The 24,411-nt window shown below is 43.4% G+C and overlaps 1 protein-coding gene and 1 long non-coding RNA gene across 2 annotated transcripts; one reads left to right on the top strand and one right to left on the bottom strand.

The window, feature by feature from the left end:
* Positions 1 to 6,777: 6,777 nt before the first annotated feature.
* LOC146545390 (E3 ubiquitin-protein ligase Topors-like) lies at positions 6,778 to 7,731 on the top strand. The gene has a single exon (XM_085216838.1). The coding sequence runs from the start codon at positions 6,778 to 6,780 to the stop codon at positions 7,729 to 7,731; it is 954 nt and encodes a 317-aa protein (XP_085072964.1).
* Positions 7,732 to 9,876: 2,145 nt separating this feature from the next.
* On the bottom strand, positions 9,877 to 23,857 carry LOC109368384 (uncharacterized). Its single transcript, XR_014885300.1, has 4 exons — positions 23,680 to 23,857; positions 23,403 to 23,494; positions 22,924 to 23,018; positions 9,877 to 19,493 (listed from the first exon to the last, which is right to left on the bottom strand). It is a non-coding gene; the product is annotated as an uncharacterized LOC109368384 (long non-coding RNA).
* Between the last annotated feature and the right edge of the window lie 554 nt (positions 23,858 to 24,411).

The following is a 24,411-nucleotide window of genomic DNA, read 5'->3' on the forward strand; positions in this document are numbered from 1 at the left end:
GCTGCACATATATACTACACCCATGATTTAAAGGCCCTTCTTGATGTCCATATAAAAACTTTTACTTTTGTTTTTGCAAATAAACAGCACAGAGAAGTTGAGCTCATTGGCTCAGAACTGCTGCACTATAATGTTAACTGTAGGAAATACTGCTTCCGCAGAGCAGGAATGAATAGGCTGTCAGGTAATGAGGAGAGTGCTTAAGTGGTGCCTTGGTGCAATCCACACAAGCAGATTCTGGAGGAAAAACTCCAAAATTGTCTATTCCCACTTGTTTCTCCACATTATGCCTTAAAAGATCAGAGCAGGTTACCTGAACAGCACTGCAAGGGTTAATGTTGGGGAAAGATTCAAATGTAAGTGGCCAAAAAAGCCTCTTGACTTCAGGGACGGGAAATGGGAATTGTTTTGCCTCCTCCTCTATGACTTCAGTTGACTTCTTCCTCAACTTTTTGGGATCATCAGTTGAAAGCTTTGAGCTTCTCTGGCTTTACTGCTGTTATATGGGTCATTCACTCGAATGTAAAAATCAGTAAGGTCAAAAAAGTGCCTCTGGGGATGCAGACTGCAAGTACATGAAAACTGTCCTCGTCCCTCCCCAGAAGCACATGCATTTCTGCTGCGGGCAGCAAACACGCACCTCTGAAATCTCCTGTGGTGAGATCTGTTGCTGATCTCTGTCATTCATATAAAGCCATGATTTCAAAATGCAGAGAAGATGCTCAAAGCTCATAGGTTCCTTTATTAAAGCCCACAAAAAAAGGCTTCCGTAAAAGTCTGCAGAAAGAACTGGAGGGCAATGAAAGGCATGTTTTTCTTGCTGACAGCTGGATTGAACTGCAGTTGTCCATGTCTGGATGACAATTAGGCATTTAGTTGGGACTGAGATTTCATAACCTTCTCATAATGAAAAAAATCAGAAGGACCTTTGTGATATCAGCGCTCCCAAGTTGACAGAAAGCTGGGACATAGGGAAACAGCTCCAGACAAGACAGATGCATTCCCCGGGACCAGCCTCATTAGGAGAGTTCCTCTGCAGGGCAGCTGTGATAGATAGTTGTGCTTCGCTGTTATGACTCAGCTAATCTGATCATCATCTCCTACTTGCCTCTGGGATGCTCCATCTGACCAGCTCTCTGCCCACTCATTCCAACATGAGCAGTTTCCACTGCATGTGAAGGATTGTCAGTAACTTCTTGTAAGGCTTACAGGGCAGAAAACAAACAATGACTGCATGAGAATTGCACAAACTCTTAAACATCCCTTTCTTCTACAGGCAAAATAGATGCTGCTTCTACACTGATTGTTTATATCACAAAATCTTCTTTTAAACACTACATACATGCATGTACATGTATAAAGTTTGTAAACTGTACGCATCTCACTGTGCATCAGTACCAATATGGAATTACTGCAAAATGCTAACAACCATTGAAGTGAACTTCTGTACTGATAAAATTAATGTTATCTAGTGTCACCACAGAGCCAGATCTCCTCATTTCTTATAGTTAAATAAAAATCCTGAACAACTATTTTGCAAACCATTAAAAAATAAAGAAGGAAAGCTCTTCCTTTTGATGGAATTGGTGCTGGAAACTACAGCAGGTGATGTGTTTTTAGCATGAAGCTGTAGGATGGAATGATGAAGTACTTCTAGAGAGTAGAGCCAGCCGTGGAGAGAGACCCTATGTGCAACACTACAACAAAATTAGGCTGCAAAACAAACAAGAGCTCTCACAAGTACTGGCAGTGCAAGTAGCGTTCAATCAGTGCTTTTAATGATATTGCTAGTTTAGTTTAGGTTTTCTTGATTTAGATTTCTAGGCTTAGGTTTAGGATTAGGTTTAGATTTAGATTCACCACCAAGAGAGTGGTGAAGTTCTGGAACAGGCTGCCCAGGGAGGTTATGGATGCCCTGTCCTTGGAGGTCTTCAAGGCCAGGTTGGATGGGACCCTGGGCAGCCTGGTCTAATATTAAATGTGGAGTTTGGCAGTCCTGCCTGTGACAGGGAGGTTGGAGATTCATGATTCTTGAGGTCCCTTCCAACCCAAGCCATTCTGTGATTTTATGATTCTATCATTCCTTCCTCTTAGTAATCTAAAAACTCATAAGTGCTTATGACTATTTATTCAGTATTTAGCAGGTCGAGTGACAACAGAAACATCTCCTGTGACACACCCCTGATGCCTCAGCCCTGATACCAGGTGTCCTACAAATGCCCTCCCTGTGCTGGGGTCCTCTTCCTGAGTCTCCTATGAGGAGACTAATTGGTGTTAGTGAAAATCATGGTGTTACTTCCATTTTCATTCCTTCACTATGAATTGGACAGAACGTTTTGATATTTAACCCTCCCCTCCCCCAGCTGTAAACTGACTATCACAATTAAAAATTGACTGTCAAAATAAAAGTCAAGCTAACAACCTGATAGTATAAAATCCCAGTCTTTTCCAGCTTTCCATCCCTTTCTTTTGGAGGGGCAGAATCCAGAAGAAAACCGGAATTTTAGCAAAGAATATCAAGCAAAAAGATAAATAAAATTTTTCCAAAAATAACTACTGACTGATACAGGTGGTATTATTTTAACAAGGACCATTTTGCAGTGAATGATGAGCTTTCACTTTTGGAAAAATCAATGGTTACGCAAGATGGTCACCTAACTATTCAAGTATTGCAGGTCATTAATCCATTTCCAAACAAAAAGGATCTGAACTGTTGGAAATGATGACATTTGGGCAAGGTTATAAACCTCATTAGTCTACACTTTCACTCTGCAGCAGGAAAAAGTGTGTCCAAAATAAAGCCCCTGCACCCCAAACTCGTGTCAGCAAGTCGATAATTTCATAGCTTTATGTTCCTGAGTTCTGGTCAGTCTAGAAACTGCTGAGGAGAACAACTGACATTTTTAGATGGTTTGCATTAAGAAGTACCATGAAAATGAAAAACATAATTCTTGAGCCACTGAAATGGGTATGAAGTCATTTCAGTGATGCTATTACTCTTAGAGCACCCACAAAGTGAAGAACCAAAATATGGTGTTCATCAAGGTCAGTAGGAATCTTCCACTGTCTTCTATAGGCTTTGGTAACTCAGAAATAGCTTGCTGAACTATAGAATGCTTCTGGCAACTGAAAATGCTGTATTCTCTTCCTAAGTCAGGGGGGTTTCAGAGTGACAGAGCACTGGAGCAGGCTGCCCAAGAGATGGTGGAGTCTCCTCCTCTGGTGATACTCAAGACCAATCTGGATGCTTTCCTGTGTAGGAAACCTGCTTTAGTGGGGTTGTTGGCCTCTATCTCTAGAGGTCCCTTCCAAACACAAAGATTCTTTGATCTGTAAGGTTCTAGGATGCAAAGTCAGTACCACTCTCAGATCTTTCTTACATGCTACGTTTAGACAAATGGAATGTTCCATTCACTTAGAAGCTGAAGTGTAAGACATAGGTGAGTTGACACACTTACCAAAAAACTCTGGTCAGAAGTTGGTGGCATGCAGAGCCTGCGCGATGATTTTTGATGATTGTAATGACTGCAGTGCCATGATTGGAAGTTCAAAGAGGAGTAAGCAAGATTATTGTGGAAGGATGGGGGCTAGTGGCTAAAGAAGCAGTGTAGTTCTCAAGAGAAACCTGGAGATTTGTCACTGGCAAAACTACCTACACGGTGACCTTGGAAAAGTTATTCTAGGTATCATTCTAATAGCACGTAAGATGTAAGGATTGTTCAGAGGCTTAATTAATCACAGTCTTCAAGCTTCAAATTCACTTAAGGGTGAAAAACTGCACCATAATAATTTGAGCCCTGTAGCTGGTTATGTTCAGGATCAGCTACCTGGAGTGATTTAGGAATAATATGTTGGCAGGTGCCACCCCTGCAGTTAGTCTGCTGCAATTCCCTGCAGAGTACCAGTATTTCTAGCTGTAAATGAACCTGCAGTATAAAAAAACACATTGCAAGTCCTTACATTCCACCAGTGTAAGGAATAGGGAGTTCATGCTGAACGCAAGAATACTGCAGCAGTGACTTGCTTACTTCCATGGCAGCCTCCGAGAGTGGGCCCTGCCAAAAGTTTACAAAGAAGGGGAAACAAAGACAGAAGTGGGAATTTAGAGAGGAGCCTTCCCACAGGATGAGTCCGGGGCTCACTTACCCCTTGTAGGCAGAAGACCTTGTCATTAACCATATGCCATGGAGGATAGTTCTCTTTGATCTGCTTTAAATGCTCAATTTAATTAAATTTCTTTTAATCTTTTCAAAAAGGAAAAATAAGCTGAAGCAAAGCAATTACCCTCACTCTACTGTTTTTCCTTTTATTCATCTCTAAGCAATAGTTCCCAGCTTTACAGTTTTTCTTCCTGAGAGCACTTTTATTCAGTCATTTCAGTGTCCCAGTTCTGGACCTTCCTATTTCTAAAAAATACTTTTGAGAAAAACATAGCCAAGAATGAATACAGTATTTCAGCCACGCCAATTGGCTTGGTTTATAAAGGAGCGTTACATTTTGCAGGGTCTGTTTTCCATCCTGAGCTGTACAGTACTCACACAAAATTGTGTTTATGATACCTCTGCATTTTAAGAGGAGATTTTCACTGTACCAATGATGATTCCTTTTTTAACTCAGTAAGGTTAACTTTTCGGAATAGCTGACAGTGATGTTTGTTGTTTTCTTTTTTTCCAAAATCTGATTATTTTCTATTTATCCAAACCAGAAGCTTTTGCTTCCTCTCCTATTTCTGTTTCACCCTGCATTCCTAGACTCTTCTGAAGGTTTTTACACTTTTCCCTCATGCTCAGTGTCCTTCCACCATTTTGCGTCATCTGCAAAATTTCTCACCTCTCACACAGTTTTCCTGATCGCTAACAAAAATAGTAGAAAAACCACCCAACTGTATGGATCACAACACCTGCTGCTAATCTTTTGTCAATGTGAAAATGTGTAATCTCTTTCATATTTTACCTTCTCTGAGCTAACCAATTTCTAATGCTGAGCAGTAACTCATCCAGTGTTTAAGATGTTTACAACAAACCTAATAACTAATGCTCAGATATTGGCAGTGGGTGATTAACTAAAAAGCTGTTCTGAATAAGAACTGGTACACAAAAAGTTGTCTCCATTTGATGATTCTTACGTTAATGTTGTCTATTCCACTTATGCTCCGAATGTCAAGGTGCACTACTCCTTTAAACAATAATATCAAGAGGGAATACAGAGTCAGCCTACTGATAATTTAGGACTGCTATACTGCAATGTAATGTGGCTAGTAAAACTGTTCGGATCTTTTGTCTTTGTTAGATCAGCAGTTGTAAATTCTTATCTAGGAAGAAAAAGTGTTGTCTGATGGAAAGCAAACTCCATTATGTACAACGGGGTAAAACAACGTCATATTTACCAGATAAGTCAGCAGACCTGCTCCAGGAATGGCAATGCTTGGACAAATATTCTCAACAGATCATTTCAATATTTACATGAAAACATAATTAAAAATTGTGTGAAGAATAAATAAATCAGCTATAGACAGAGATTTAGCGAGGCTACAGATTCAAGATGTTTAGATAACTCTGAATCTCTCCCAAATAATCTGAGCATAAATATATTAACACATTTCAAGGTTTCACAGAACTCCCTACCTCCAGACACCTTTGCTACTCTGCTAGCGAATAAATAAAGTCAAATAACTCTTGCTAAGGAAATGCCAACTGTTGCAAGCCCTTGTATGAATGGAGGGCCAAGGCTTGCAGCTGGAGGCAGCCCTATGGTGTGATTGCTCTGAAAGGGGGAGAAAATCCACCGGACAGTGCTCTGGGTTTTGACATCCCTCAGGAGGAACCTGGAGGTCCCAGAGAGCTGGCCAGCAGAGCTGGAGTGTGGGGAGAGCCTGCAGGACTTCCTCCTGCAGCCTAAGAACGATGGCGTCATGGAATCATTAAGGTTGGAAAAGACCTCTGAGATCATCAAGACCAACTGTCAGAGAGAAACATGAACTTTTATTGAATGAACCTTCCAGTACCTTGCCCAGGGCTGTGTGACATGGCCAGAGCGACCTGATGGAGCCCATGGGAAAGATGTGGCCAAGGCCCCGCTGATTGCTGTGAAACACTGATGCCAAGCACACGAGGTGTGGGGAATGGAGTGGGCAGTAGCACTGGGAAAAGCCCAGAAACTTGTGAAACTTGTGCTGGTGCTGGAGCACGTGCTGCAGGGGAGGACGGCTCATTGTGATGACCCAGCAATGCACTGTGGCATCACTGTGCGATGGGCAATGATGTCCCCAAGTGAAGGTGGAGCGAAGGAGACACCCAGAAGCTTGGCCAAGCCATGCTTTGAGACATCTCCAGGCAATGGATTGTGACTCCATAGTCCACAGATCTTTGAACGTAGGCGCAGCGGCTCAGCCCAGCAGTTCGTGCCTGGCCTCCGACCGAGCGTGTGTGCGAGGACTGGAGTGTGGACAGGGCGAGTTTTGGTGCTGGAACGTGCTCTGGGTGCTGCTAGCGCAGCTCTCAGCGGCCGTCTCAGAGCCACTTTTCTTTACCCCGATCCTGCTGGGAGCAGGCAGACGGGACATCCCAGAGAGGCGCGTGCAGCAGCATAGGTAGGCGGCACGGGGGCTGGCGGCGCAGGGCAGGGGGGCACCTTGAGGGAGCCTTCCCAGGCCAGTGTGTGATTAACGTCTCTTGTCCTCTTGTCCTCTTCCAGCGTGACACCTGCTGCTGCAGCGCCAGTGCTGGGGAGCGCGTTGCCATCTCCCGCTCCCCCCAGCCCACCGCACCTGGTGGAAGCATGGAGGCAGCATTAGACACCCGCTGCCCCGTGTGCCTGGACAACTGGGACAGCGCGGCGTACGCCATGCCGTGCTGCCACCAGTTCTGCTTTCCCTGCATCCAGCGGTGGACGAGCACCAGGCCCCAGTGTCCGCTTTGCAAACAGGGTGTGCGGTCCATCATCCACACCACGCGAGCGGACAGCAAGTACAAGGAGCTGGTCCTCAGACCAGCTGCAGTGGCATCCGTTGCCACTCGGCGCCCCGCAGGCCCCCGGGCAGCCCAGCCATGGCCTGCAGTGCCCAGGCGTCCTGCGGGCGGCCTCTCCCGTGACTCCTGGGCTTCCATCTTCCGGGAGAACCCGGCCCTGCTGCGGCCCCTGCGCTCCTGGCTGCAACGGAAGCTGCGCCGCATCCTGGGCACCGAGGAGCCACAGGCAGATACACTGGCCAACAGCGTCATCTCGGCCCTGCTCCTCGTTGGCTTGGAGCAGGAGATCCTGGTAGAGAGGCTGGATCTCCACCTGCACGGCCAAACTGGGAACTTTGTAAGGCAGTTCATCGCCTTCACTGTGCAGAAGTATGGCAGGGAGGCTCAGCGCTTGCTGGGCCTCAACGTCACCCCTGCTGCTGGGGCACAGGAGGCCAACCTGGTACCAGAGCCCACAGCTGCCCCACAGCAGGAGGCTCCTGTCTCTGGCCCAGCACTCTCCAGCAGCCCTGCCAGCTCTACCAGGGATGAAATCCTGGGCAGGACAGCAGGAGAACGCGCTGGGCATCCCAGCTGCCCACATGACAACCCTGTGGAGGTCAGCATGGAGCAGACAGTGCTCTGTGAGCAGCCAGGGCAGCCTGTGGCAGGGCCCTCTGGCCACAGCCTTCCTCAGCAGTCCCGGCGAGCCCCGAAGAGGAAGGCCAGCAACTGCCAGGCCTCAGCATCGCCAAAGAAGAGGCCACCCAGCCGGCAGCAATAGAACAGCGGCTGAGTAGATGAGACTGGGGCTGGGCAGCAGCTGGGACACACGTCAGCCCCAATGGACCCTTGCCATTGGTGTCCAATTCCACCATGCAAATAAACTAGAAAGAAAAACTGCAAAAATATGTGTTGGCATTGCTAACGGCATAGTCGTTGTTGCTTCCCCATCCTTGATGCTTTCTCCTTTTTCCTTCTGCCAAGCCATTGCTGGCTGCGTTGCAACCCAGACAGGGACCCCACAGGCTTCAGAGAGGAGAAGGGCAAATTTCTGCTGGGTGCTTCACCCGAGGCCGGGTGCTGCCAATGAGGTTATCCTGCCCCTCTGCTCAGCTCTGAGGAAGCCACAGCTGGAGTGCTGGGCCCAGAGCTGGGTTCCCCAGCACAAGAGAGATCGGGTGTTGCTCATTTTGTATATCCATAGCCCTGGCAAACTGTCCCTGTCCCACCTGCCTGGGGCTTGCTGGGCTTGGTGGGATATGGTGTGTTTGGAGGGCTGGAGGGCTCAGTATGAGGAGCAGGGCTTGTCCGCAGCCTTGGAGAGGAACCCGTCCTCCACCCACATGTGATGTGCCCTCCAGCATCTGCATGACAAACTGTATACGGCTTCTACATTATTGTGGGGGGTGTTTTTAAATTAAAATGGTACACTTCCCCTGTGACATGCATTGTACAGGCCTTCCTGGCTGCGTGGGGTTTCAGGACTGTGCTGCGGTCGGGGCATTCCCAGATCCTGGGCAGGGTGAGGATTTGTGGGTCAGTTTCTGGGAGTCGTGCAGGGCTGGAGGTGTTTCCTCAGCCCCTCCTGCTGCCAAATCCCCTGAATTTCATGGCACTGTGGCTCTCGCCATTGTACCTTATCACCCTGCACCATGCCCTGTTCCAGCTTTGCATAGGTTGTGCGCCATCCCTGCTGGGTGCTAAGAACCATCTCCAAGGGCTGACTTCACCAGGGAGCAGTGCAGAGTCCCTCCCCTTCTCCTCCATTTCGGAGGAGGAACTCTAGCACCAGTATAGCCTGGGGGTATCCAGCCAGGTAACCACTATGCAGAAATGGAACTGTGGTTCTGTTGGACATAGGTATGCTAGGGCCATGCTTAAGGCCATCTCCTGGTTGCCAGCTCAGTGTGGGTTTTGCACAGTTTCCACTGGTGCAAAGGCCACATCTGGCCCAGCATGCCTCTGCTTTGCAGCACGCCCATGGCTGCAGGTGACAGATTTTGAATTTCTGCCTCCCTTATGTTTCTCACCTGTGCCGGGGGGTGCCATTTCTTGCCCCAGCTCCTCCTTACCCCATTACATTTGCCTAATATTTAATGTTCTTGATTCCTTTTACAGTCAATGACAAACAGGGCTGAAATGCTGGGATCAACAAAAAATCTGAGGGTAAAGCAAGTAATGCCTCCTGGCCAAAGAAGACCAAAGTCTTGTGAACCTCCATGATCTGAGGGAAGTATATGGCCTCAACTCTTTGGAGAAAGAATATGGAACACCATGACTACAAGCAACTGCCGAGGAAATTTTAAATTAAATAATGATTTAAAATGTTAATATCATTTAAATTTTAAACATTTTAAAATATTTGAATAGACTGGGATCTAGTAAGAGGAGAGATTCAAGATGTTTTGATTACTCTGATTCTTTCCCAAATAATCTGAGTATAAACTTGCCACCTCATTTCCAAGCATCAACTTCTGTTGGTCAAAGAGGAAGTCACTAAACTACTGCATGCAGGCGATATGCTTGCAAGTTGAAGAAAGAGGGCAGCAAAAGGATAGCTCATTTCCATCCACAGGATTGAGGGAGTTTCAGCTCAGGGCTTTCTGTAATCAGTATAGACCTACATAGTGCAAAGCTTTTCTGTATGGGTTGCTGACCAAAATAAATCTGTGCCGACACAGTATTCTGGACAAGAGACTGCTTTTACTTTGGAATAAATGGTGCATACCTTAAGCCAGAGGGCTTTTTTCTGGGATGAAGTTACCATTCTCCTAAAACTGAATTTTCTTGGGGTGGAAGTCTGACATGGTTAATGATGGAAAGTGTAGAAGTTCTGACACCACCTTGCACACCAACTCTGGAAAACACAGCAAACAGTCTATGTGCTGAGTTCTGCCAGTGTGACCTCTGACTGTGGGGCTGAGTATCTCCTGAGTACTGCTTTACTCCAGCAAAAGCCACTGTTGTCTCACAGAGCTTTTGAAAACATACTTTATAAAAATTTTGTTTTTCTTTCACATGTTCATTCAGGAAGGACAATGAACATTACATTTTAAGGGATTCCGACATGCATGCTTTATTTCCTTACTGTCCATTTCTCTGTTACGTACTCCGTTCTTGGGCCTGGTATAATCAGAGGGATTGCGTGGAGGCCCACATATTATCTGAACACGGAAGAGAGGGTTAGGGCACACAGATGGATGCCACACTGTAGATAGAAGTGAATGGGCACAGATTCCTTACATAAACTGCATCTATTTGTACCGACTGGGGAACAGGGATGTGAATGGTGCACAACTAGGTTTTATCCTTATCTTTTTTTGCTTATTTTGACAGCTTACAATGCAGCTGTCTCCACATAGTCTCAGTTCTGTAACTTATAATGTTTTTTTGAAGTTTTTCAGAAGTCATATAGTTCAGTTTTGTTTTTGTCTAACACACTCACATTTGTCAATAGAAACTATGCTGTAGTGCATACAGATACCACATTCTTTTGTATTTCTTTTTCCCCTCGAGAAATAAATTATCTCATCTATTGTTGTCATTTATACTACAATCTTATTGTAGGTTTAGGTTGGTCCAAAGCATTGAAGAAGCTACAAGGATGTAACCAAATGTTCAAAATGTTTCTCAAAGATATGTAGGCACCTAAAGACAGGTATCCTGTCCAAATTATTTATATAGGTTCCCCCTCTAGTCCGTGGATACAGAAAAATACCTCTGGTGGGAAAACAATCCAGTCAGTCTCAGACATCTAATTTTGGACAGGATTAATCATTTTCTAGAAGCACGTTTCCCTTTGCTGACTATAGATAGAGCCCAGACCAAGACTAGACATCCAGTTTTTGGATGTCTGAGGTTACGTTAAGGAATCGTAGAATCATTAAGGTTGGAAAAGATCATCTGGTCCAACCAACAAGGAAGTCCTACTCAAAATTGCACTATCATTATGTTTCAATCCAAACAATTTGTTGCTGTATCTTCATGATATAAAACTGACACTTTGTCATATAAAAGTAATCAGAGATAATGATAATGATTCTAGGAAGCACTATTTATTCTAGAAATGCCAGTTTTAAAATAGGACTTATCAAGCCTAGAGCAATCTCATGAAAACTAGGTGGCAATCTTAAGCTTGGCAATGCAAGTCATGCTGTGCTTTCAATTTCCCCTTGGAAATATGACAAAAGCTCTCGGTATACTCCATACATTTCTTTGCCATGCCTCCTCCTTAGTGCCAAGTGTAGTCAACAAAAATTATCTTTAAATATAAGATTTAAAGCTCTTCACATGCTACATTTATACAATTTCTTGGTGCTTCTTTGGTATGTAAAGTAAAACCAATCAGTCTTGTAAACAGAGTCCCTTCTGAATTGCCTTCTTATGCAAAAAAACAGAAACAATGTTGAATTTGAGTGCATCCCAAATAGGTGTACACAGTGTGATTGATGCATACTGCTTTTGTAACAGCCCATGCCACTGGGCAGGAGGCTCTGCTCCATGGATATGATGGCCAGGACAAATACAATCTATGTCTATGGACACAAAAGGGTAGAAAAAAGAAACAGCAAATCACGGCTTAGCAAAGGGACTGTGCAAAGCCAAATGTTAGAAGCACCCAAAGCTGCTGCATGCCGCGTGACAGGAGCCTGACTATGTGCAGCAGCTCTGCACCGCCCGCTCTGTGGCTGGACCCTGGCTTTCTGTCTGTGGCTTCTGCAGGCTCCCTCCAGCTCCGTGGCAAAGGGGCTGCTTCAGCTGCCTTACTGAGACTCTGTATCACTAACAATAGTGGTGCCAACGATTAAAAAAACCCACAAAAATGAAACAAAACACCTTGGCTCCAGTCACTCACTTGACAGACTCCTTCCATTCTTTCTGCCAGCTGAAGGCAACCTCAGAGCTGAAGCGTTTTCCTTTCCTCTCAGTACTGTCTTTTCTTGCCAGCTCTGCTGATTTTTTTCCTGTCTACCTGATCTCAAACTAAATGAAAAAACAGTCTTTGCAAATGCTCTCTGGAGGAACACTGAACTTGATGTGAGTTTTCAGGAGAAGGAATACAGTCCCCAAATGTTTGACTTATATTCCAGTAGCAAATTCCCATTACTTTAGGTCAGGTCCTTTGATGGAGTAGTCTGGCAAGGTTCATTTCTGACAGCAGAGGTGCACTGGTTTATAGCAGCTCAAGGTTTCCTCCTGCCTTTGTTTACCAAATGACTGCTGAACTTCCAAAAAGATGGTTAAGAGGCCATGCAGCTGCAGCCTGCTTTTGCTGACAGAGAGGCAGAAGGGATGTCAACCTCACCTTCTTCCTTTCCCAACAGAGTCCTGTCCCACTGATGGTGCAGAGATGGCGTTCATTAGTTTTTCTACAGCTGGGGAATCATTAAATTTAAAACAAAAAATGGGTAGATCTTGGTTTTTTGGTAATAATTACACAAAAACGGGTACTGGTAAATTCCTGGAAGGTAAGTGCTGACGGTAAGAATTCAGTGTTCAGTAATGCCTTTCATGAGAATCAACAGGGCTGAAGAGAGATGATTTTTCTTTGAAATTAGAAAGTCCACATATTTCTTCTTGAGTAGTCTGCTAAATTCTGGGGAAAAAATGGAGAAGAAGACTACACAGTGATTTTTCTGCTTCTTTTAAATAAAACTTGCAAACAGAGGAAGGTCAAATAAGCATCTGGCCTGTGCATTATTTATCTACTTGAAACACAAAGTCTGTTGCCTAGAAAACCACTCTATACAAGTTTGTTTCTAGGTAAGAATTTCTTTATATTAGGACATTCTTGGAATAAGAAGATCTATGTGCCTCACATCTCTTTGTACAGCCTCACAGAGAAGGAGCAAATCAAGAGTGTGCGCATGTGCATCTGTGCATATGCAATATCTCAGAGGATGCCCATTCAGAACAGCCAAATATATGACCCAGCATTAGCATACAGCATATCTTGTTATGTTGGTCACAAATTATAATGGAGGCACAGAGCTACTGCAGCTGAGTGCAGATATTCATAGCCTTTGTTTACTGCCTCCTTGGCAGGAGATATATGTGGAACTATCTGTACGGCATGAGTGGACTATGCACCACAGTGCTCAACTCGGCCATGAAAGTGCTTTAATGTATTGAAATAGAGCAGTTGGATAACATGAAAACTAATGAAGCGAGTGATCCCACTGCTGCCTGGAACAAATCACCCCCCTGATTCACCATATCTCCACTTAGCCCATTCCTCCACCATTTAGAAACCATCTCAGTGCGATCTAAATGTAATAGATAAATGGCACTTGAAACTGAAGTTTGCTGTTCTTCCATGGAACAGATCTGACTAAAAAGCGTCAATGTATTTTCAACCCTGCAATGAGATTTTTTGTTATTCCTGCCAACAGAAGCAACATTCAAATTTCCCTTTCCTCCAGACAGGCTGTGCCATGAAGGGAATCCAGGCAAGTTTCAGCTTCACTGCAGAGCACAGCCCTCATGAACGAATCACACTGAACCGAGGCTGTTCTGCTTCCTCTAGCAGAAGCAGCTCTGCCAAGAGCTGATCTGCTAAATCCCCACAAACCTAAGCTGGTTTCAGTCAGTGCCAATGTTAGTGGCTGTGCACCATGTGCCTAATGAAGGGGACGGGCAGCAGGTATTGGGATGGCTCAGGGAAAAGCACTCCTGAGACCAGCAGAGCTCATGTGTCAATGCCCAGCATTGCTCTAAGACAACTCAGGCTGGTTCCCTGCTCACAACTTGGCCGTCTGCCCAACATCATTCACATCAGGACCTGGCATCCAATGGGGCAGGATGAAGCTGCTTAAGCTGCATTCACCACGAGAAGGAGGTTTAAACTAAACAGAAGTGCTATAGGCCTGTGCATTTAAAGGAGCTGGAAAAAAAGAGTTTGTAGAAGTGCTCCATGATGTTCCAGCTTAGCATTTCCAATGGTGAAAGTGGCAGAAGTGCCAAAGGATATGGTTAAGACAAAACCAGTGAAATCATGGAATCAATGTCAGTTCACTGCGGTTTGTGGTTATAGTGAGTGATGCCATCATACAATCACAGCAAACCACAGAGCATGTAATTTGGTGGAATGTGGCATAGTTATAAGATGAACATATTTGTCATGCAGTAGCAATGGTTGAAATAATATGATATTTTTCTGTGTGCTGAGGTTTCTCTGCAGCCCAGCACCCTGCTCATTGGATCAATGAACTCTGCACCCACAGGTTCCTAGCACAACATCCTTACAGGGTGAATAGGACTAGGTGCACCCCAGCTACCCAGTGGTTTTCCATCTGCAGTATTTTTTATGGGCCCAGACTTCGCTGAGGACACAGTGCTTTCGCCCCTAAGGATGTTTCCTCACAATACATTTCAAGTGAAATTGCATCTGCTCTTTGGGAGAGACACAAGTCTAATTTATGTACATGAGGCATGATTAGAGTATGGATAAGATTCTCATTCATTACCTACTTCTTTGAAATGATGATCCTGGTATGTTTGTTATGAAATCCCAAACCAAGAGTAAAAGCACATTTTCAAGTTTTGCTTTAAGCCTGTATTTAGCAAATCCTTTTTTGTTTTTGTTCACCAGGCCTATGAGAATGCTGTAGAATTTTTCTTTTCTTCCTCAACAACTCGTGTTTTTTTCCCCCCACATTACATAATCTCTTTTGTTTCAAGCATTCCAAAAACATGCATCATTTAAACTTCACAAAGACACTATGTCCTGGATTCAAATGGGTAAACTGAGGTAAATGGCAATCTGAGCAATTTCCTTGAGATGCTGAGCTGAACACAGAAATCCAGAGCTTCAGAACTTCCATTCTGTTAACAAGCGCACTGCAGATCCTTAAGCATCCTCCATTTTTCTGGAGTATAAAACATCATCATAATGCCATCATCGTAATATGCTCTAAGAAAATACAGTCTGCTGTTGACACAGGCACGTTGTCCAGAGATTTCAGTTTTATGAAGGTGCTCTGAAGAAAGGAAAACCAATACTTGAAGAACACGAAGGCTCTCTGATCAGGGAGAACCTTTATGCAAGGGATGTTTAGGAGCTGTTCTAAACTCTACCAAAATTTCCCATTGGATTAAATAAAGCTTGGCTCAGGACCTAATCTGCTATATTGTGCAGATATTTCTCGAGTTTAGGAAGTGACAAATCATCTGTGCATAGCTTACATGAAAGAATAAGGGCAGCAAAGGGAAATAGTAGCTGCAAAAACACAGCAAGGAAATGATGGAAGATCATTAATTGCCACTTTCTCTTTTAAAAGAAGACAGAGAGGAATGGGAAAAAAGTAACTGGGAAATGAGGTGTGCTCCAGATCTGAAAAGGCAGTGTCCATAAAAGACAAGAAATTTAACAATATTCATGGAGAATTAATCTTTCTCTCCCTGCCAACTTCTCTGTAAGTGTATGTAAAACTTTATCTACCTAACATAAAATATACATATTTTTATGCCATTAGGAGTTATAAAGAGGAGTTTCACAATTTGCCTATTCATCCATTGAGGCAAAACAGCATCTGTCCCCTGAAACCAGACAAACATCACAGGCTTACATGAGAACAAGATCCCATGATGTTGGATGCGCAATGACTGCCACTTTGCAGAATTCAGGGGTGCTGCAGAGCACAGCATTAGCACATTGCTGGATGAAGTGGGGAAAGACTGCAGCAGTTGGGAAGGGAAGATAGTGTGCCATAGATCTATGCCGCCATTGTGGCAATTGCTTTGAGATTAGAGAGGAGATAGATAGCAGAAGACTTTTTTAGCTGATTTAAAACTTTTGATCCTCCACTGCTAAGACATACCCAAACTTTTCCCAAAGTTTCAGTGATATAGTCTGAGATCTTTTTCTTTAAGGAAAGATATTTTCCTTAGAGGGAGAGGGTCAAAAGAAATGTGCCTTGATAAATGATACTGCATACCATGGGGAGTTCGTAGCTTCTCCTTTAGCTGATGCTATGGTCAAGGTCACTGGCTACTTTATGGTTGTTTTTACATACACTGAATATAATGCAGAATTCATACAGCTTTTTTCAGAGAAAGAGCTGGAACTGTCAAATTCAGAGCCAGGCTCCCAGCTGGCACACAGCATACATTGAAGGCAGCTCATTTTCAGCCAAGAATCACAGCCTTGGGTTTTTGCTTCCATCAGGAAAGAAGAGGGGAGATGATCTGTGTCTTGTTTCTACTACTATGAGGGACGTGTTAGCTTTGCTTTGGGTTTCTCTTTATCCTGTTTAGGCAACTCCACACAACAGTTATAGAGCAAGACTCACCATGCATGAACAGGACAAGATGGGGTCAGGGAGCTTGCTGAAATCACCTCGACTTTGAGTGGCTACCCTGTGGACAGCGTTATTGCCAGGACTCCCCAAAGCATGGCGAGTAACACTGTGGCCCATCACTTTTAATTAAAAGTTTGATCACAGTTTGAAACTCTCATGAACAGTCAGACTCCCTGGAGCATAAGAATAAAAGGCACAAGCTTACAGACCATCTATAAATTGTAGGTGGCAATGTACCAGTGCATTTTTACCACACACATTTGTAATATCCTCTTGATAGTGTACATTGCAAATTCACCTATGTGAGCGAGATACCTGTGGAAATTAGGACCCATTCTGAAATTAGTCAAGGCTGTAATTCACTGGATAATTCACTCAGAGCAAATAACTCAGGATTATGAACACATGATGCAACAGGCTCATTTGGTGACCTCTGTGGATGATCAGCGGCCCTTAACCCCACTCTTACTGAAACGTTGGTTATCCTCAATAAAATTACTGTGCAGCTGGCATTAACTTTTCTCTCGTGACACTCTCAGTGGAAGCACTTACAAAAGAAGTGGTGTAGAGACTGCAGTATCATGATAGGCTTTCAGAACATTGACAAGATAATAAGAGGGAACACCTAAGCTGAGGTAGCATAGGACAGCCCAATTCTGGCATTTCCAACTTTCTGTGCACATCGTTTGCTATTTCCCCCATTGGTTACATCCCACTTTGCACTGCCACAGATACTTCTAAACGTGCCCCGAGCAGAGCAGATGAAATTGTCACTGTCAAGGGAGTGAGTCACAAAATATACATACAGACTACTACACAGTCATCCTTTTGGTGACAATGGCTTGAGATTTGAAACTGAAAAGATATAACCAATGATAAATTTATTTTGGCTAAGGTTAAAAAGGTTAAGAAGTGGGCATTTACAGTGCCCCAAGATTCACCAGAACTCTCCCTGTCTTCATAATCTCTATTTACATCTACTGCCTCCCCATTAACTCTGACACAGATAGCATGACATTTTGCTTTGCTTTTAGAGCTCTATCTGAAGAAAACATGTAGCAACACATGGGCTTGTACTGTCTGGATCTATGCACAGTAATATCAACCTAAAGGTTGGACAATGCATTTTTAAAATGCTATCAAGTCCACGGGGGAGTTCACTGTGTATCTGTGTCTCCTGCATGGAGCACACAGCAAAACTGAAATTCAGTATGTATTTTGTTTATCATAAAAAGAGCAGACTAAAAGAAAACAGGGTACCCTCCATCCACAGTGTGTTGCCTGTGTCAACTTGTGATGTTGTAGTTCATGCAGAAGGGATTTACAGCTGTGCTTCTAGTGTTTGGCACTGGCACCTGATGCAAGTCACCTCTGCAAAATGAATCCTCAATTTGTGGGTGAACACTGCTGGTGCACATGATGGGCAAGTAGACATAAGAACTGGTAGCTCTTCAGTCTTCCTCATGCCATCAGCTTATTTTTCAGACTATTGTTCTACACATCTTATTAAGCTTCTTCTGAAACAACTTCCTTCAATAAAAGATACAACAAAACGTGGAGTAGCCTTGCCCTGTGACTTAAATGGGATAAATGTGGACAGGGGACTTCCCTGTGTGAAAATTGTAAATTGTAGCAAACGTGGATGGATGATCTTATCTCCACAAGGTGCAGATTTAATTTCCCTCTTTAAAAACACTCAGATTTTTCCTAGAGTGTCCAAATAAGCCTGAGAATGGGTGTAAAGGAACAACTTTACACCAAGCCTACCCTCACAGTGCCTGGATCCATTTCAGGATGGTGGACACCCAGTCAGCCTGTAAAGGAATCAATATTGCTAGTCTTGGAGACGAAACTTCATAAATTCATGAATCCACAACAAAGAATATGTGATTGAAAAGAGTGCTTTCATGCTGCACTTCCGATTTGTCCTAAAACTGCCCCCAAGATCTTCATGCAGTCTCTGCTGTGGTGCTGGGACTGCTACCAGCAAAACTTCAGGAAATCTAACTGTCAGCATTACATGAAATGGTGGCTTCTCTGCTGTGGACTAGACTGAGGCCTAGGAACATGTTCCACGCAGGATGCAATTCGCTTGCAACAGCAGCTGGATCACAGCCATCCACTCTGCTGACATACAAGTGCAAGCCTTTGCAATCAAATCCCAGTCATTGGCATCCTCAGTGCTGGAGCCATTTAATCTCAGCACCAGGCATGACCGAACAGGTATCTGCAATGCAGTGGAAGTAAATGAGGAAAAAAAAAGGTTTCAGTAGAGAGTGTCTGCTCCATCATCTCTCTAACAGTAATCCAGACCGTAATTTGCTCCTGAGTTCTTCTGGACAACCTGAACACAATGAAGAGAATATCAACATTAATTCTGCGCAAGCATGCTGGCAATTGTCTGTGTGCCAGTGCCCAGCCTGTTTGCGTTGTTCCTATTGCATTGCTTATTTAAAAAAAAAAAAAAAAAAGCAAAGCAAAATGCAGCAGCCTCAGAACATAACAATAGCTAATGCAGAAGAACCAAACAGAAAGGCGAAAGGATTGCCTGTCAGCCACAGAACCTTGCTACTTGAAATCTACATATAAAAATGTACTTGCACCAGTTTGCCAGAATTCCTCATAAGAAAGAATGGTGGTGACTGCAACGGTGGAGAAAGGGCCAGGTCAGATGGCATCTCCTTCTTCTCCGTTCCCACAATTCACACGCTGCTTTCTTCTCACACTTGAAGCAGAGAGCTGCACTTCTGATCTGGCCCTATCAAGTTCACTTCTCAAAAACTCTATGCTTTGCCCATGCTTATTTGAAATAGAAATGATCACCCTTCCATTCAGAATAAAAAAATATGTTTTGATGATTTAGCTTCAAATGCAAACCCTCTTGATTTCTGAAATCAGGATTTCTTTACATGCATTATTGTGAAAAAATCCAATTCAAGGGCAGCAGAAATTGCTCAGGAGGTGCTCAGCAGCAAAGATGAAGAAAGAAATAACTGGTTTTCCAGACTGTAAAGAGTACCAAGCAGCATGCTGTTCCTTACTTGTCTTTTTTTTTCTTTTTCTTTGTGCTTAGGAATCAGACTGATGCCTCTTCTCCTGTTTTGAGAAGCTGGAAATCCAACAAATTATTGTATCCTGAGACAAGAAGATGCCCTGTTGCTGTGTCTCCTCCTCTCTAACAGCTGGTGACCAGATACCACACCCCAGGAAATCCTCCTGTTCTTTAGATATGCACTTCTTCCTCCTACAGAAAAGTAAAATCATAGCTCATATTAAGATGTGAACATCTCTCTGAGATGGGCTGAACTGGGGAGGCACCTTACAGGTGACATTTTTTAGATGAATTTTTCAAGTGGAGGGTCACTGCAAGCTTCCTCACTCCATCCCGATAGGGTACTGCCATGTCACCTGAAAAGGGCCTCCTGCAGCCAGAAGGGGCTGATATTTGCCCTTTACCACTTTGTTTTGGATGTTGGGTTTTTTTTTCTTTTTTGATGAGGCAGCGACTGCTGGAGCAACAGGAGAAAGCAATGGGGAAATTAAAGGGAAGGAACTAAGGAGTTACCCTTTAAGGGAGTGACAAGACCAGCTGCTCAGCTGAACCAATGCATGCAGGTTGGGAAATAAACAGGGGGAGCTGGAAGCTACTGTGCTGCTTGAAAACCATGATACAGTTGTCATCATGTTGTGGGATGATTCCCATGAATGGACTGTGGCTATCAATGGCTACAAGCTGTGCAGAAAGGACAGGCAAGAAAGGAGAGGTGGGGTGCTGCTAACTACAACAGGAAAGGAATAGAATGTGAAGAGCTGTCTCTAAGGAACAGTCATGAGCAAGTCAAAAGCCTATGGGTGGCAGATTCCAAGGCAGCAAAGGGAGCCTTGTGACAGGTGTCTACTACAGGCCTCCAGATCAGTGACAGCCTGTTGATGAGGGCCTTCTATCTCCAGCTACAGGAGGCACTGTGATTGCAAGTGCTCATCCTGCTGGGGGGCTTTAACCATCCAGACATCTGCTGGAAAAGTAGCAGGAGGCTCCTGGAATACACTGAAGATGACTTCTTGAGTCAAGTAATTGAAAGCCCACAAGGGGGGATGCAATACTGGACCTGTTGCTCACCAGTATAAATGAACTGATTGGTAACATCCGGATTGGAGGCTGCCTGGACTGTAGTGACTATGCTGTAATTGACTTCATGCTCCAGAGGGACATGAGACAGGTGAAGAGTAAAACTAGGAAGAAAAACTTCAGGAAATCTAACTGCCAGCTCTTCAGGGAGTTAGTCAACAAAAGACTCTGCGAAACTGTCCTCATGGGCAAGGCTATGGAGCAGAGCTGGCAGAGCTTTAAGGAGGCTTTCTTCAGGACACAAGACCTCTCCATCCCCAGGTGTAGCAAATCAGGAAAGGAAGGCAAGAGACCAGTATAGCTGAACCAGGACCTGCCGGTCAAACTGAAGAGTAAGAAGAAAATACAGAGGCAATGGAAACAGAGACAGGTACCATGAGAAGAGTGTAAGGAAGCTGCTAGGCTCTGTAGGGATGGGGTCAGGAAAGCCACTGAACTATGCTAGGGATGCAAAAAAAAAAACAAGGAAGGCATCTACAGGTACCTCAACCAGAAAAGGAAAGTCAGGCAGGCTGGTAACAACAGACAAGGAGAAGGCTGAGGCACTTAACTTTTTTGCCTCTTGTCAGGTCCTCCCTGACAACTGCTCACCACACAGCCCTCAAACATTTGGTTCGGCAGGAGGGGACCAAGGAAGCAACATCCCTCCTCCTATAAATGAAGATCAGGTTTGGGAACACCTGAGGAACCTGAACATCCACAAGTCTATGAGTCCCGATGAGGACTTGGCCTACTTAACTCTATCAAGTAACAATATTTTGTTTGTAAGTGGAAAGTTTTGATAGGTATCTGCATGAAAGCTTGACTCAGCCAAGAAGCAAGGATGTATCTTGAGAGCTCTGCAGCATAGCTGTAATAGCAGGCTTTGATGAGTAGCTACAAGTCAGCTAAGATAGCATCAAGCCAAAATTTCTACATGCTGTAATGTGAAGTATTCTCTTAAATTCTTTTCAGTTTCTTCTGCTGAAACAAAAGCAATCATGCCCTTCTTCTCATTTGCTCCGACAGAACTGTGTGTACAGAGTTAGTCACCACAGATAGTTGAGAGCATTGTGTGTCCCAGGATGAGCTGTTTTCTGAGCTGTGTTCACACTGTGAACCAGCATAAAACCCAAACTAAGGGCTTCCTCCCCATAAAGATCTCAATTATTATAGTTGTCTTTGGCTATTGCAGTCATTTCATTAAACTCTGATCACCATGTAGCAAATCTAGAGATTAGAAAGCAAGTCACTTGGTGGAATACTGATAACAAGCCACAAAACCCTGACTTTGTAGAACTCAATCAAAAAGCATTTGAGAAAAACATTAATTCACTGCACTTCTAAAGTGTCTCTCACATCAAGATAGAAAAGCCTTCTCACAAACATTGCTGGCTTATAGAACCCCTATGAGATATGTTATTACTGTCATTTTACATAAAGGATAACTGAAGCAGTGATGTGTTTATACCTGGGAAATGAGCCCCTCTTCATGTCCACCATGAGCAGGTAGGTACAAGAAATAATCATGCAGCTTCTTTACATCTCTATTTCTTTCTGATATATATAGTCTAACTATTCTTACTACTCATACATCATTCTAAATGCATACAGCACTTTGGAGAACATTAACCATTGTAAGTAATATCAATACATACAGCATAATTCAATAATGATGGCTATACTAATAAGCTGAATATAGCACGATAGACAAAATCTATCAATTCTTATAGCTTTTTTTAAAATATTGTAAGATGTAGAGATGGGAAATTTAATAGTATTTAACATTTCCCAAGGTATTTCCAACATCTGCATATTTATTGATATTTTGTAGCGCTGATGTAAGTTGGCTTAGCAACAGGGATCAATACATTAACTTAAGGGCCAATATATTAATTTAGCAAAAAGGAATTAATGTGTGATAGTTCTAAAGTTTTCCATTTAGCTTTGGTTGGTATGTGCACAGTCTTGTTTTTCCAAATGATCCCTTCTTCACTGAAGCACTCAAATCACAATAAGCTACGTTTATCTTTGCATCCACCATGTGCAAGGACTTTTTCTTAGGTTTCATGTAAATTGTTTTGAGTTATAGTGCACCAAGATAGAAAGTTGCACATTATGGCATAACATGCCATGGAAATTTGCCAAACTGGGGAAAAACAGCTAAAAGGTCAGCCAAAGGACACCATGATGAAGCTGAAGGAGAGATAAAGAGGAGGACAGAGGTGGTAGTATGACCAACATAGACATGACCACACACGCTCAGAGGGATGTTAGCATATATTAATGAGTTCTTGGAAAAGAATACGTATGCCAGTATATGGCATCTGTATGTCTTATCTGTTTAAATGCAGAACCTGAACTGTGTGCGCATGCGCTTGATTTCTTAAGTCACCCAGTACATACCAAAAGAATAAGGAAATGCTGCTTTCTAGCATCACATTAGAGTTAGCGAGTTTTCTTCCCATATTTTGCAATGACAGCAAAAATAAAGAGAAAATATTCTGCATCACAATGAATCAAGCAACTGACATTAAATATCATGAAGTTTGAGAAAGTAACTCACAACTCAAACCTGAGAGGCTACACATCTACAGAAGAGAGCTTCATTTCAGACTCGGGATCCTGAGTCTTCAGGTGCGATACTGAAAGCAATAGGGTCTGCAAACAGATAAAAAGATAAGTATTAACATGCACTTAATCCTTCCTTTTTTTCTTACATGTGACTGTAAATAGTGTAAGCAATTAAATAGATTCCAACTTTAAGCAGATGTAAGATGCAGACAAACTTCTCCAGATTTAGACGTATATAGCTGTGACCAAGTCGCAATACCTCAACCCAGTTACTTTGTGTTTGTCACTGGTCTTACTCACAGAAAGAAAACTAAAAGTATTTCCAACAAAATAGATAAATCCTTCTATTCATTGTGGTTTATTTATTTGTGTTTGTTTTGTTTTTTTTTTTTCTTTTTTTAACTATAGATCTTTCCTTTGTTTTTTGTTATTAATTTGTATTTAAAATGGAATTGTGGCAACTCTACTCACCCCTGTTGACCAAGTACGCCTTCTGCCTTCCCCACTCACGGAGCTGAGAATTGAAGGGTTTTTCCTCTGCCAAGTTCCTCCATACAGAGTGCCTGTTCATGACAACAGTCATTATTTCCACAAATCTACTTTAAAAAGAAAGTCAATTTAGGAATCAAACATCTAACAACAAAAACCCTTTGCTTCCTCTGACTTTATGGAGGAACCTTTTTATATAAAAGTCACACTGTGAAAAACCTACAGTCCCATGCAAGGTCACTAGCTGTCTCTAAGATACCTTTGCTTTAAAGGATCGGTCCTTCTCTTGCAAGTCTTTTGGTTGAATTGCATTTCAGCAAGCACTGGTGAGCCAAAATTGGTGAGTTGTATTGGCTACCCGTAACGTGTACTTTTCAAAAGCTTTAGCAGCCTCTGAACATGGATCACATCATTTTCCTCCTCCCTGTCCCTCTTCCTTCCAGTCGATTCTCTCAGACTATCTGTTTAATAGCATTTCCACAAGTCTCACTGGAAAAATCATCAAGTCTTTGTCACTCTGCAGCTTGCCATAAATTCCTGGCAGGCAGGGAAGAAGCCTTTTAGTCTTTGGCCCTGAATTTCTGTCCATTCCTTGAGCTGTGTTCAAACCCCATCTCAGCCCCAGACATACTTTTACCGTAGAATCAGCTTTTAAATGACTCTACACTTCTACTCTCATGAACACCACCTTTGAGCTAGTTCACCTGGAGATTTCATAAGTGCTGGCACTGCTATTATATGACAGCAGTTTTCAGAAGTGAATCTCTGGACTCCATTACTTCATCATACAACTCAGCCACAGATTGCATACTGTGAGGGTGACAAGAAAATAAAGGGCCACTCTTAGTCATAGTTTCTTGAAGGTCAGGTTGTTCTGTCAAAATTATCCAGAAGAGAATTGCTTCTTCACAGGTCAGCCTGACACTTGCAAAAACAGATTTCCCATAACAATCAGCTTGCAAGAGAAGCAAAGGACAATAAACATCCCTTT

This window comes from Meleagris gallopavo, chromosome 1 (genome assembly GCF_905368555.1).
Source record: "Meleagris gallopavo chromosome 1, MGAL_WU_HG_1.1, whole genome shotgun sequence".
NCBI classification, from domain to species: domain Eukaryota; kingdom Metazoa; phylum Chordata; class Aves; order Galliformes; family Phasianidae; genus Meleagris; species Meleagris gallopavo.